Consider the following 14319-nt stretch of genomic DNA (forward strand, 5'->3'; position numbering starts at 1 on the left):
TTAGCAACCCTGTGGAACTGGTTTGCCTTGTCTTCTTCTGGTGTTTTTCCCCACCAGTTTCTTAGTCTAGCCTGAAGCCACGGGATTTCCCAGAGATCCAAGTAAAATAATAACAATAAAAAAAGTAAAACATTGAAGTAAAATCAGGTCTTGACGGATGAACTAAGCCAAGGTCAGCTAAGTGCTGCTGTCTGTTTGGGCAATTTTTCTCTTCAAAATATTTCTACGGATTTTACTTGACTAGGAATTTGGCCAGGATTGAAATAATACTCATAAGGACTGACATACACTTTTTAAATCCTGTGAGCTGTTGAGTTAACTCTGTTTAGAAGTACAAAGTGAATATTGAATGAATTCTAGGTTTTATTTTGGGACTATAAAAGACTCATTTTTTCCAAGTAGCTCTCTGAAGTTTAGAGGAGAACTAGTGCGAATCCTATTGTATCTATCCTTTCCTTTATTTTTTTTTGCTTCTGGCATTTTAAAGACAAGCTTGAAAGGATGTATGAAATGTTTCCTCTTGATCGGTGATGCAAAATGTCAACCTCTTGACCCATTTTTTGTGACCCCTGTCTGATTGCTTCCTCTCTAAATGTAGAAGTGGCTTGCCATATAGGGAGAGAGACAGAGAAATGGTGTTGGGAAGAGCTAGAGAGATAACAGTGGTGTCAGAGAGAGAAGACAGAAAAGGGAATGGAGGGGAAAAAAATGAGAAACAAGGACGGAGTTTTGGCCACATAATGTTCCGGCCACATCCACTGTTGATTTTGGCCTGCCTACTGCTGACAAGCATTCTCCATTAGTTGATTTCCCCAGGGCAACATTCTTCTCGGTGTTTAAACAAAGACTTGCTGGGGAAAAAAAGTATGATTATTTGTATTCCGCCTTTGTTACTTTCACAAATAGCTCAAGGCGGCAAACATATCTGATACAACTTCCTCCTCCTATTTTCCCCACAATGACAACCTTGTGAGGTGGGTTGACTGGCCTGAAGTCACCCAGCTAGCTTGCATGCTTGAGACGGGACGAACATTCACAATCTCCTCGTCATTGATTCAAAGCCACCCAGCCACCTTACATGTCTAAAGTGGGACTAGAACTCACAGTCTCCTGGTTTCTGTCCTGGTGCCTAGGTCAAACTGGCTGTCATATACTGTGTGTGTGTGTGTGTGTGTGTGTGTGTGTGTGTGTGTGTGTTTCCTAGATATATACCAGGATGTGTGTACATAGACATGCACAAGCAACACATCTTTATATATACATACATACATACATACATACATACATACATACATACATACATACATACATATAAGATGGGACTAGAACTCACAGTCTCCTGATTTTATCCTGGTGCCTTAACTACTAGTAGTTAAGGCACCAAGATAGAAATCAGGAGACTGTGAGTTCTAGTCCCATTTTATCTGTATGTAGGTATGTATATATCTAGATGTGTTGTTTGTGCATGTACACACCTGTATGTGTGTGTGTGTGTGTGTTTCTTTCTCTCTGTGTTAGCAAGCTAAATAAAATGTTGATATTGCACTGGTAGATTATTCTGATTTTTTTTTGTACTCAGTTGACTGGTATTTGAACATTAGGGATAATAACCCTTTTTATCATCTTTTGCCAGTTGCTTCCTATATAAGTACATGCCTGTGGAGCAGTTCTCCTTTGTGTCAGGCGAAGATGCTTTGTGCAAGTTGAACAACAACTTACCAAGACCTTGTCCTGTAGAGCAGATCTTTCCATCCTTCCCCAAATTGGTGCTGTGTAGTGGCACTCATGTAAGTAATTCCATAATCATGTAAAATCTTCAGTTAAAGCTTTTGTGTAAGAAATCTGATTCCTGAGACCTATTTTTCCTATTATTTGTTTTTGTGTTTTTTTTTTAATTTTATGTTATAAAGTAATAAAAAGGACACTTTAATTTAAAAAAAAAAAAGATGGCAGTCATTAATGGGCCACCATCAGAACCATCCTTTGAACTCTCTCTCCTTCCCTCTCTCTCTCATATGCACACACCCACTCACTCTCACACACACATATATATCTTAGGTACAGACATTTCATTACCGTACTAGGCACCATCATCAGTGCTAGAAGGGAGTTTGCATTGATGATGTTACCCAGTTGGGTAATGAAACAGTCAAGCTCAGGCAGCACCAAGGACCTCATAGTTCAATCCTGAGTTACAAATATTTTCTTAGATACACCAATACATTTTGGGGGGAAGTTATTTATTTTTTTAAGTCTGTCTGTGTCTGTTAGTTCTGATAGACCCATGATGGCGAAACTATGGCACACATGCCAGAAGTGGAACGCAGAGGCATCTCTGCCGGCACGCGAGCCGTCACCCCATCCCAGTTTTACTGTGCACGCCCCTCCCACCAGCCAGCTAATTGTCAGGCATCTGCCACGCATGCATGGGAAGCGGGATGCATACAGGAGACTTGCACATGCGCAGGGAGCAGGGGGAGTGTGGGGGTCACATGTGCATGTGCAGGGGGCGGGGGGGCCGCAGGGGGTGGGGTTGCGTGCGCATGCACAGGGGGGTGGGACACTGTAGACTAGACTAGAATAGACTAGAATAGACTGGAATGGAATAGAATAGAATAGAATAGAATAGAATAGAATAGAATAGAATAGAATAGAATAGAATAGAATAGAATAGAATAGAATAGAATAGAATATTGGAATGAAGAATAGAATAGAATAGAATAGAATAGAATAGAATAGAATAGAATAGAATAGAATAGAATAGAATAGAATACTTTTATTGGCCAAGTGTGATTGGACACACAAGGGATTTGTCTTGGTGCAAATGCTCTCAGTGTACACAAAAGAAAAGATATATTCATTAAGAATCAGTAATCATAAGGTACGACACTTAATGATAGTCATAGGGTACAATAAGCAATCAAATCATACCAGCAAACAGTCAATATAAATCGTAAGGATACAAGCAACAAAGTTAGAATTATACAGTTACAAGTGGGAGGGATGGGTGATAAGGAGTGGTGAGATTAACAGTAATAGTAGTGCACACTTTGTAAATAGTTGGACAGTGTTGAGGGAATTATTTGTTTAGCAGAGTGATGGCTTTTGTGGAAAAACTGTTCTTGTATCTAGTTGTTCTGGTGTGCAGTGCTCTATAGCATCATTTTGAGGGAAGGAGTTGAAACAGCTTATGTCCAGGATGTGAGGAGTCTGTAAATACTTTCACAGCCCTCTTTTTGACTCGTGCAGTATACAGGTCCTCAATGGAAGGCAGGTGGGTAGTAATTGTTTTTTCTGCAGTCCTAATTATTCTCTGGAGTCTGTGTCTGTGACCTGGATGCCTGAGAATCTCCATGGACCCTCGAAGAAAACTCTTATGCCAAGAAATGGATTATATGAGGTTTTATGAAGAATCTGTTTGAAGGCACACTCAACCTTTCTGCTTTTTCCTTGTCAACAGGTGGAAGTACAACTGGTAATTCCTGTACCCCAGCCAGGGAGATACGTGCTTCTGATGGAGTATGCCAATGAAGATATTCCACAGACCATCGAGGTATCTGTGAGCACACCACAGAAGATTCCTCGACTGGGCACTCTTATGATATACACCTGCAAATACAGGTATGTTCCCAAATAAGGAGACAAGGGGAGGTTGTGGACTTAATCATCTTTTCTTGTCTTTCCTTTTACTGTTACTCCAGCTTTTCAATCAAACTTCCTAAACTTAGAATGCAGGTCAACTTGTAACCATCTGTTTAACGACCATTTGAATAGTCCTCAACTTACAACTACTTGTTTAGCGACCATTTGAAGTTACAACGGCATTGAAAAAAGTGACTTACAACTGTTTTTCCACGCTTACAACCATGGCAGCATCCCCATGTCAAATCCAGACGCTTGGCAACAGACTCATACTTATGACAGTTGCTGTATCCCGGGGTCCCGTGATCCCCTTTTGCGACCTTCTAACAAGCAAAGTCAATGGGGGAAGCCACATTCACTTAACGACCATTTCACTAACCTAACAGTTGCAGTGATTCACTTAACAACTGTGGCAAGAAAGATTGTAAAATGGGGCAAGACGCACGTAACAAATGTGAGTCTCAGCAAGCAACATAAATTTTGGGCTAAATGGTGGTCATAACTCAAGGACTACCTGCAGGGGTGGGATTCAAAATTTTTAACAACCGGTTCTGTGGGTGTGGCTTAGGTGGTAGGCGTGACTTAGTGGTCATGTGACTGGGTGGACATGGCTTGGTGGTCATGTTATTGGCTGGGCGTGGCCAACTCAACATCACTCACATCGAGGCACACATCTCCTCGCCTGGCCTCTCATGACTGTGGGGATGCTGCAACAGTCGTAAGTGTGAAAAATGGTCATGTCACTTTTTTCAGTGCCATTGTAACTTTGAATGGTCGCTCCACACAAGCAAAGTACAGCAAAGGAGGGGAAAAAAACTCCAGAGATGTTTCTGAGACAGGAAGTCTAGTCCTGCCAAGAATGTAATAAGGGTTAACAGAGACGCAGTTTCTGTAAGCAACACCAGAATGTTTCCTTCCTGCATTCCTTACAGGATTAGGCCAGTAATTTCTTCTAACAACCGGTTCTCCGAACTGCTTAGAATGTTAACAACTGGTTCTAGCGAATAGGGGCGAACAGGTAAAATCCCACCCCTGACTACCTGTGTAAAATACAGAACTACAAAGAAAAATAGGGGAGGAAAAGGGAAAATTGTAGGGCAGTGGTGGCTAACCTTTTTCGACTCCTGTGCCGATAATTGTGTGCTTGCTTGCACGCGCTTGTGTGCCAGCACCCAGAAGGCAATGCGTGCTGGCCCCCCCATGCCCCCTGCGCATGCGCACATGACCTCCTCATGCACCTCACACCTATGCATGCATGTGTGATTCCCCCCTCGTGCGCCGCGCATCTTTGCGCATGCACGTACGACTCCATCCTTGTATGCTGCGCACCCCTCTGCGCATGCACGCCAGATAACCGACAATCAGCTGTCAGGCAGCCAGAAATATTTCACAAGAAGAGTTCTCCACTCCTCTACTTGTTGCAGAATACCTTATGCCACCAGACTGGAAATTCTAGACCTAGAAAACCTAGAACTACGCCGCCTTCGGTCCGATCTAAGTATAGTATATAAAATCGTACATTGCAATGTTCTACCTGTCAATGAATATTTCAGCTTCAACCATAACAACACAAGAGCAAACAACAGATACAAACTCAAGGTCAATCGCACCAAACTTGATTGCAGGAAATACGACTTCAGCAACAGAGTGGTCAATGTCTGGAACACTCTACCTGACTGTGGTTTCTTCTCCAAACCCCAAAAACTTTAACCGTAGACTGTTTACTATTGACCTCACCACTTTCCTAAGAGGCCTGTAGGGGGCATACATAAGCGCACCAATGTGCCTACCGTCCCTATCCTATTGTTTCTTTTATTTTTCTTATATGTATTCATTTCTTGTATTCATAACTATGTTTTTACTTATACCTATTATCTTGTAAGCGATTGACAAATCAAATGAGTAAATAAATGAAGTGGGGCTCTTCTGGGCAACCTCTCGTGTGCCAGGGGAAATGGCTCTGTGTGTCACTTCTGGCACACATGGCATAGGTTCTCCAACACAGGTGTAGGGTAACAGGTGAAAAGAAAAAGAAAAACATTGACTTCTAGCTCTTTTTGGTGAAGTCATTTACAGCTTTACAAATAGTCCATGCCTTGAAGATTGAGTACAGATAATCCTTGACTTACGACTACAATTGACCCCAGAATTTATATTGCTAAGTAAGACATTTGTTAAGTGAATTTTGCTCCATTTTATAAGTTTTCTTGCCACATTTGTTATGTGAACCACTGCAGTGCTTAAATTAGTAACACATTTGTTAAGTGAATCAAGGGCTTCTCTGTCGACTTTGCTGGTCAGAAGTTCACAACTGTCTTAAATATGAGTCAATTGCCAAGCATCCAAATGTAAATCATATGACCACAGGGATGCTGCAACAGTCGTAAGTATGAAAAATGGTCATAAAGTCACTTTTTTTTACACAAGTCACAAGGCCCAGAAGAGGCAAGACAAGCATCGAGCTCCAGATTTTTTTTTCCCACTGCCGTTGTAACTTTGCATAGTCCCTGAATGAACTGTTGTAAGTCAAGGACTGCCTGTAATCTGCATCAGCCTTTACCGCAGTTGGGGTGGACGTTATGTGCTGTTTAGATTCCTGGCCTTGTAAATATCCAAGGCAGCAATCCTGCCAAAAGTCCACATCCTCAGAACAAGACATGTGTGAGAGGAAAATAGCACGCACATCCTGACCTCCAACGATCTATTTAAACAACCCCTGGCAGTGTTTACATCAAGGATGGATTACACCGTCTGGAACCGCTGTTTTTGCAGATCGGGATATCTTTCAGTAGCATATCCTTGCTATCACTCAACTCATTCAAAGCCCATAAAGGATCTATATTAAACCACAAAGGGTGGTGGTGGAAAGACATACTGGGAAAATGCCACCCTTGAGAATTTGACCCACTTCTTTTTTTCTTTTTTTTTGTCTCGCAGTTTCCTTTGTCGCGGGATCATTGTAGATTCTCAAAACCGCTTGGCAACATTTGAACTTGACACTGAGGCGAGAGTCCAGTTCACGGTGGATCAGGCCCGCTTCTTCCTGGTAAGTCTTTACGAGGAGAGCTTCCCCAGCAGAGGCAACTATCCGATGCAAGTTTGAGCATCTTAAATTAGGATGGTTAAAACTATTACCTGCATGGGAAGGGTGGGCAGAGAAGTGTCAGAACTGAAAAATTATTTTTGGACCCAGAAGAGGCAAGACAAGCATCGAACTCCAGAGTTTTGCTCTTGGGAAGCAGCTAGGAGGCAAATAAAACACTTTGCAGAAGTTGTCAAATTCCAAAGATCAAATTCCAAAGTGTTCTGACCAAGGCTTCCTAGACCAGGGGTCAGCAACCTTTTGGACCTCAGAGACCACCATACTCATAATTTTAGATCCCAGGGACCACTAACTGGTTCTGTTGACGTGGGCTAATTTGTGGGTGTGGCTTGGTGGTCACGTGACTGGTTGGGCATGGCTTGTATGTAAATATTATAAATATTTATATAAATGTTGAACTTTTTTATTAAAAAAGCAACTTTTACCCAAAATCAGGCAAAGCAGGCAGGCAAATTGAGTTGCTCACAGAATCACAGATTCATTCAGAGATCTATCTATCTGCCATCGGCTAGCTCAGTCTGTCACATAAAATTTGCTTGTAAGCAAACTCATAAAATTTGCTAGGAAGCAAAATTACAAAATTAACTCACAATAGACCATGTATATAAATATTGAATTTTTTATTTAAAAAAAAAGAGCAACTTTTACCCAAAATCAGGCAAAGCAGGCAGGCAGATTGAGTTGCTCACAGACTCATTCAGTAACCTATCTATCGGCCATCAGCTAGCTCAGTCTGTCACATAAAATTTGCTTGCAGTGAGTCTGCACTGAATAATAGAACCTAAGGGAGGATCGGCTGTGCTTAAAAGCAGAGCCAAAGATCTAAAGACTAGCTAGAAAGCAAGAAATCCAACCACTTTCTGTTTCCTAGCTAATCTAAATTTCCTGTCACAGCAGAACAGCTGATGGTCGGAAAAAGGAAAAATAGCAATTTAGCAGGCAAGTTGGCCGGGTAAGGAGTGAGTGGCTGGGAGGGTTCCCGTGGGCCATGTGGGCAGCACAGCCTTGCGTTTCTGCGCAGCCTGGATTAATTGCTTTGGGACGGTGCTCTGGGGGTGAGATTTCTTTGCGGCCCACCAGTTGGCAATCACTGTCCTAGACCATAACTACACACACGCTTATTTTAAAAACAAGACTTATTTTACTGCAACACTGGGAATTATTTTCATTCCCAGCTGGAATTCATCTCAAACAGTCCCTTGAGATAAGCACCCACCTTTCTTTTCTGTGAAGTGCTGCAAATAATAGAAGTATCAAATGAACTAGGAAAAAAAAACCAACCAAAGTACAAAGAGCTTCAAGAATGAATCTAAACCAAATGAACGACTTTGCTTCCTGCAAAGGTTTTATCATCTTTGCCTGATCTTCATGCCTTATGGGAGGGGCAATCACCTCCCAGCCTTACTCCCAAGTCACCCCTTCTGCTTCAGCTGCTCTTGCCTTCTAGCAGCTCTGTGCACACGTGCACTGGGAACAGGCTCCCCTTGTTCCTCTGCCTCACTGCTGCCAGACTCTGAAGGCTCCAGAGGCAGCACCCCACTCCCAGATGGTCCTGGCCCCATCTCCGCATCGGACGCAGGACCCTCGTCCGAGTCCTCTCCAGATTCCCAGACAGGTCCCCGTTCTTCCCCACTGTCCGATTCGGCTGCCGTCTGCACCGGCTGCCAGTGAACCACTACACAAAGTCCCTGAGTTGTGTTGCCTGCTATTGTCACCCTAATCAGGATGAGTTCCTATACAGGAAGTCCTTGACTTTCAACCATTCATTTAGAACCGTTCAAAGATACAACTGCTCTGAAAATAGTGACTGACGAGCGTTTTTCACACTTAACATCCATTGCAGCATCCCCATGGCCACACGATCAAAATTTGTATTCTTGGCAACTGGCTCATATTTAGGATGGTTGCAGCGTTCCCAGGGTTAGTTATGACCTTTGCAGGCCTGTAAAGCAAAGTGAAGGTGAAGCAAGATTGTACGCACAGTCAAGGTTTCACATAGCGACCACTTCACATCACCACCAAGCTGCCTGTCCCAATGCTGGTTGCTAAACAAGGGCCGCCTGTAAAAACAAAACCTTCCTGCCAATTACACAGTTATTAGAATGAATTGCTCGGCATTATCTAAAAGCCATATATCTAGGTTACACGGGGACGGGAGCCATTGTTGAGTGTAATTAAGAGTCAGCACAACGCTCCTTCTGGCTGCATGTTATGCAGCACTGGCTATCCGTAGGAGTAGCTGGCTCACAGGAACCGTGAAGTGTTCCTTGTCCAATTGCCAGAAATTGGCATTTCTCTGGTTAACCTTTCACATTCGCTCCCTTTGTGGGTTCTTGCTTTGCTTGAGATGTTTTGCTGGGCAACAGAGAGCATCAACTTTCTAAGTGGCACCCTAGACAGCATTTTAAGTGAACAAAACAGGTGGCTGCTCTTTTGTTTTGTTTTCTTTTGCATCTCTCTCCCTCCCTCCCTCCCTCCCCCTCTCTCTTTCTCTCTTTCTCAAAAGAGCAAACTGACAGAAACAGCTGCTTGTTCTCTTCCCCATTTGATCTTCATTCAGTGAAAAAAACAAAAGAAAGTCCTGTCTTTTTTTCCCCTGGAAGGTTTCTTATCTTCCCACCCCCTCAAAAAAAAATAAAAAAAATTGGGGGGGGGGATGTACAGAGCCCAGGGAACATGTTGCCATAGCAAGCAGGGAATGTCTAATCAATTTCTTTGTTGGGAACCCTCCCTCCGACCCCTCTTTTCCAAAGGTCTGTTGCGGGTCAAACAAAGAGATGTTTCTGTTTATTGCACACTGTTGTTTTGTCAACAGGTGCATGTAGCAAAGTTAGTCGTTTTTTATGTTAGTGGTAGCGAACTATGGCCCCTTTATGACCTGTGGACTTCAACTCCCAGAATTCCTGCTGGCTTAGGAATTCTGGGAGTTGAAGCCCCAGGTCATAAGGCCATAGTTCCCCACCCTCATTTTATGTATCCATGCTGGCTCAGGAATTCTGGGAGTTGAAGTCCCCGGACATAAAGGGGCCATAGTTCCCCACCCTCATTTTATGTATCCATGCTGGCTCAGGAATTCTGGGAGTTGAAGTCCCCGGACATAAAGGGGCCATAGTTCCCCACCCTCATTTTATGTATCCATGCTGGCTCAGGAATTCTGGGAGTTGAAGTCCCTGGACATAAAGGGGCCATAGTTCCCCACCCTCATTTTATGTATCCATGCTGGCTCAGGAATTCTGGGAGTTGAAGTCCCCGGACATAAAGGGGCCATAGTTCCCCACCTCTGTTATGCATCCATGCTGGCTCAGGAATTCTGGGAGTTGAAGTCCCCGGACATAAAGGGGCCATAGTTCCCCACCCTCATTTTATGTATCCATGCTGGCTCAGGAATTCTGGGAGTTGAAGTCCCCTGGACATAAAGGGGCCATAGTTCCCCACCCTCATTTTATGTATCCATGCTGGCTCAGGAATTCTGGGAGTTGAAGTCCCCCGGACATAAAGGGGCCATAGTTCCCCACCCTCATTTTATGTATCCATGCTGGCTCAGGAATTCTGGGAGTTGAAGTCCCCGGACATAAAGGGGCCATAGTTCCCCACCCTCATTTTATGTATCCATGCTGGCTCAGGAATTCTGGGAGTTGAAGTCCCCGGACATAAAGGGGCCATAGTTCCCCACCCTCATTTTATGTATCCATGCTGGCTCAGGAATTCTGGGAGTTGAAGTCCCCCAGACATAAAGGGGCCATAGTTCCCCACCTCTGTTATGCATCCATGCTGGCTCAGGAATTCTGGGAGTTAAAGCCCCAGGTGATAAAGGGGCCATAGTTCCCTATCCCTGTTTTATGCATTCGACCTCATCTCTACAGAAGCTCTTTGATTTTTGCGCCAGAAAGAAAAACCTAAAAAATCCTCTTCTCTTTCTCATTCTTTTTCTCTTCTTCCCCTGTCTTCAGTACAAAATGCACTTGATCCCCTACGAGCAATTCACTCTGGAGTTTTTGGAGCCCAAAGTTCATTGCATCAGTACCCATGGAATGTTATCGCTGAACAGGTAAATCACCTTTGTTTTGCTGGTTTATTTTGGTGTAATTTTTATGGCCACCCAACTAGCAAATTGCAATTCTTGAGTGGCTAGGATGAAAAAGACAAAAAAAGCAATAAAATAAACAGCTTGTTTACAAAATATGAAAGTTAATTATGACTGTATGTACTTAATTGTGGGAATGCCACATAAAACATTTTTCAAGTGTGTGTTTACAATGATTTGCAATGATGTCTGGTATGTTGTCTGGGTTTCCTGTTTGATGGTCCAGGCTCCTATTTGGCTGTAATGATGTAGGATCTTGAGCAGAGGGTTGGACTGGAAGACCATCAAGGTCCCTCCCAACTCTGTTATTCTGTTGTTTTATTTTCATAAGAAACTGTAAAATGATCAATTTATTAATTTCATGCAGTCCTCAACTTACGATCATTTATTTAGTGACTGTTCAAAGTTATGACGGTGCTGAAAAAAGTGATTTAACAACTGGTCCTTGGAATTGTGACCATTGCTGCGTCCTTGCCGTGTGGTCATTGTAAATGGAAAGGGTTGTGGTTGATGCAGGAATGCTCTGTGATGCAATTTTCAGTAGATTTATTTATTTGCTATGTTTAAAAAAATGCTCATGTCCTTATACAGAGTGATTAGGGAAAATGGTCCCCCCAGCCCTGTTTTGATAGTGACTCGTGGTAGCCTTTGCTTTCTGCAATCTGTTTTGGGATTATTTTAATTAATTTATGAAAAGTGTTTATATATCATAACACAAATTACCCTGAAACAGTTTAAAACAGTGGTCCCCAACCTTTTTTGTACCAGGGACCGGTTTCAAGCAGAAACATTTTTTCAAGGACGGTGGGGGGAGGGAGAGAGAATCTGAGTTTGGTAGTTTGCTTGCAGACGTTTCATTACCTGACTAGGTAACATCTGATGTTGTTACCTAGTCGGGTAATAAAACGCCTGCCAGCAAACCACCAAGTTCAGGGAGCGCCTCGCCCTGCCTCCCTCAGCCCCATCCCTCAGGTGTCTCCCTCCTCCCTCCCCTCAGGTGTCTGCCTCGTTCTCTCTCAGTCACTCTATCGCTCCTCCAGCAGCCCAGAGCCGGGGGTGGTGGCTTTCCTGTCGCCACAGCTTCCGAGCCTTCCCACCCGCGCCCGCGCTGCGTTCAATCCACAGTGCTCCGTTCTACCTGCCTGCCTGCCTGCCTTCTTCGTTTGGAGCAGCTTCGGCTGATAAAAAGAGGCGAATAGTTATTATTCTCAGCAAGCTGCTCCCAAACAACCAGGCAGGCAGGCAGGCGAACGGAGCACTGTGGATTGAACCGCGCGGGCGGGCGGGCGGGTGGGGTGAAACGGGCGCTCGGGAAGCTGCGGCGACAGGAAAAGCCACCCCCGGCTTCTTTGAAGCAGTTTCTTCCTGGGCTGGTGGAGGAGCGAGAAAGCGACTGAGAGAGCTGAGCCAGAGAGCAGGACAGGCTTTTTTTACTACTGGTTCTGTGGGTGTGGCTTGGTGGGCATGGCAGGATACTGCAAAACCCCCATTCCCTCCCCACTCCACTAACCTGCTTTCCAGCTCCCTTCTCCTGTGCAGGGCAACCAAAGAAGACCCAGCCAATCAGCTGGGACTCGGGAAGCAGAGAATAGAGGGGGGCGGGGCCAGTCAGAGGTGGTATTTGCCGGTTCTCCGAACTACTCAAAACTTCCATTACCGGTTCTCCAGAACTGGTCAGAACCTGCTGAATTCACCACCTCTGAACCATTCATTTAGTGTCTGTTTGATGCTATGACAGTACTGAAAAAAGTGACTTATGACCGTTTTTGGTGGCGCAGTGGTTAGAGTGCAATACTGCAGGCTACTTCTGTTGGCTGCCTGCAATTTTGCAGTTCAAATCCCACCAAGCTCAAACCTTCTATCCTTCCGAGGTCGGTAAAATGAGGACCCAGATTGTTAGAGGCCAGAGGCTGACTCTGTAAACCGCTTAGAGAGGGCTGTAAAGCATTGTAAAGCGGTAAATAAGTCTTATTGCTACGACTATTGCAGCATTCCCAATGGTCACGTGATCAAAATTCAGACACTTGGCAACTGGATAAACTCACATTCAATCAAAGTTGTTACTAACTTAACAACTGCAGTGATTCGTTTAACAACTGTGGCAAGAAAAATTGTAAGAATGGAGCAAAATTCAGTGAACAGCTGTCTTGCTTAACAAGAGAAACGTCGAGCTCAATTACGTGGTCATAAATTGAGGACTGCCTATATTGTTTTACTCTTGGAAGCAAACAGAACATTTGAATTGTTTTTAGGCTGAGGAGAGGATGTAAATTCATTATAATCCTCTTGTTCCTTTGTTTTGTGTCTCGGAGCCAAAAGGCTATCACACAAATGGACTTGGTTACAGTTAAACGGGGAAGACAAAAGAGCATCCGTGGAAGATCAAAGGAATCATAATGAAAGTGACCTTAGTAAAACCAACCCTCTATGCTTTGCTTTGCTTTGCATTATAGTTACCCTCAATGTTCCTTTGATGTCAGTGTCTGGATAGAACAGCAGGCACTTTTCTTGACTGTAGAATTCCAATTATTCTTTTTGTGTGTGTTTGTCCTCAGTAGTTCCTGTATCCCATCAAGATATCAGAAGATTTCACAATCGGTTGTCCTGGAAGAAGGACAGTTGCTACCCATTGCTCCAGACTTGCCCCTAATTCATGCCATTAGCATCCCACCAGAAGGCAGTCTGCCAGCTTCTGCACCTCAGCCTCCAACATTGATAGACACCTCTGCAAAACTCATTTTCTTAAGGGCACCTCAGGTACGTATGATTTGGGACATTCAGCCGAGGTGTGGAGAGGTCATATTTTTATTGGAAGTTTGGTTTTTTCTCTTTTTTAGTAACTTAGGTTTTTAGTCATTTGAATAATTTTACTTTGCATTCTTGAAGTTTTCTGTGGGGCTAAACATGATGTAACTCTGGTTGGTTCTCCCACTGGCTGGAAGAGTGGCGGCAACTACCCACAGTGTGTTTTTAAAAAGTGTGTAAAACTTTTTACAGTGAAGTTTTACAAGTACGGTATAAAAGCAATGCAATTCTTGGCTGGCCATAGGAATCAGGGGTCAGTTAGTCTGTCTTGTAAAATAATACAGGCTCTATAAACTGGTTCAATCAATAGCCTAAGGAAAAATGGTTGAACAGACTTTTCATTTGAAAAGAATGAAACTGAAGAGCCAATTACATTCTATGTATTTTTTCACCTTGAAAAAATATATAATAATATATTTAATAATATAAAGAACAGCTCATTAGTCTGGAATCCGCACTGCATATCAGACATTAATACAATCGAGCGAGTCCAGAAGTATTTCATGAGAAGAGTACTACACTCCTCTGCTCGCAACAGAATACCCTATATCACCAGGCTTGAGATTTTGGGCTTGGACAATCTTGAACTACCCCACCTATGGTTAGACTTAAGCGTAGCACACAAAATTATCTGCTACAATGTCCTACCAGTTAATGACTACTTCAGCTTCAACCACAACAATGC

The 14319-nt window shown here is 43.5% G+C and overlaps 1 protein-coding gene across 1 annotated transcript in view; it reads left to right on the forward strand.

Moving 5' to 3' along the window:
• The window catches only part of LAMA5 (laminin subunit alpha 5), a 225391-nt gene that overhangs the window by 130628 nt on the left and 80444 nt on the right, over positions 1-14319 (forward strand). The window contains exons 26-30 of the mRNA XM_087959198.1: positions 1634-1787; positions 3461-3621; positions 6580-6688; positions 10696-10793; positions 13385-13586. Coding sequence (XP_087815324.1) covers positions 1634-1787; positions 3461-3621; positions 6580-6688; positions 10696-10793; positions 13385-13586 — 724 coding nt within the window. The remainder of the gene's footprint in view (positions 1-1633; positions 1788-3460; positions 3622-6579; positions 6689-10695; positions 10794-13384; positions 13587-14319) is intronic.

This window comes from Notechis scutatus, chromosome 3 (genome assembly GCF_049901735.1).
Source record: "Notechis scutatus isolate UNSWTSFEM ecotype Mainland chromosome 3, rNotScu1.2, whole genome shotgun sequence".
In the NCBI taxonomy this organism is placed as follows: Eukaryota; Metazoa; Chordata; class Lepidosauria; order Squamata; family Elapidae; genus Notechis; species Notechis scutatus.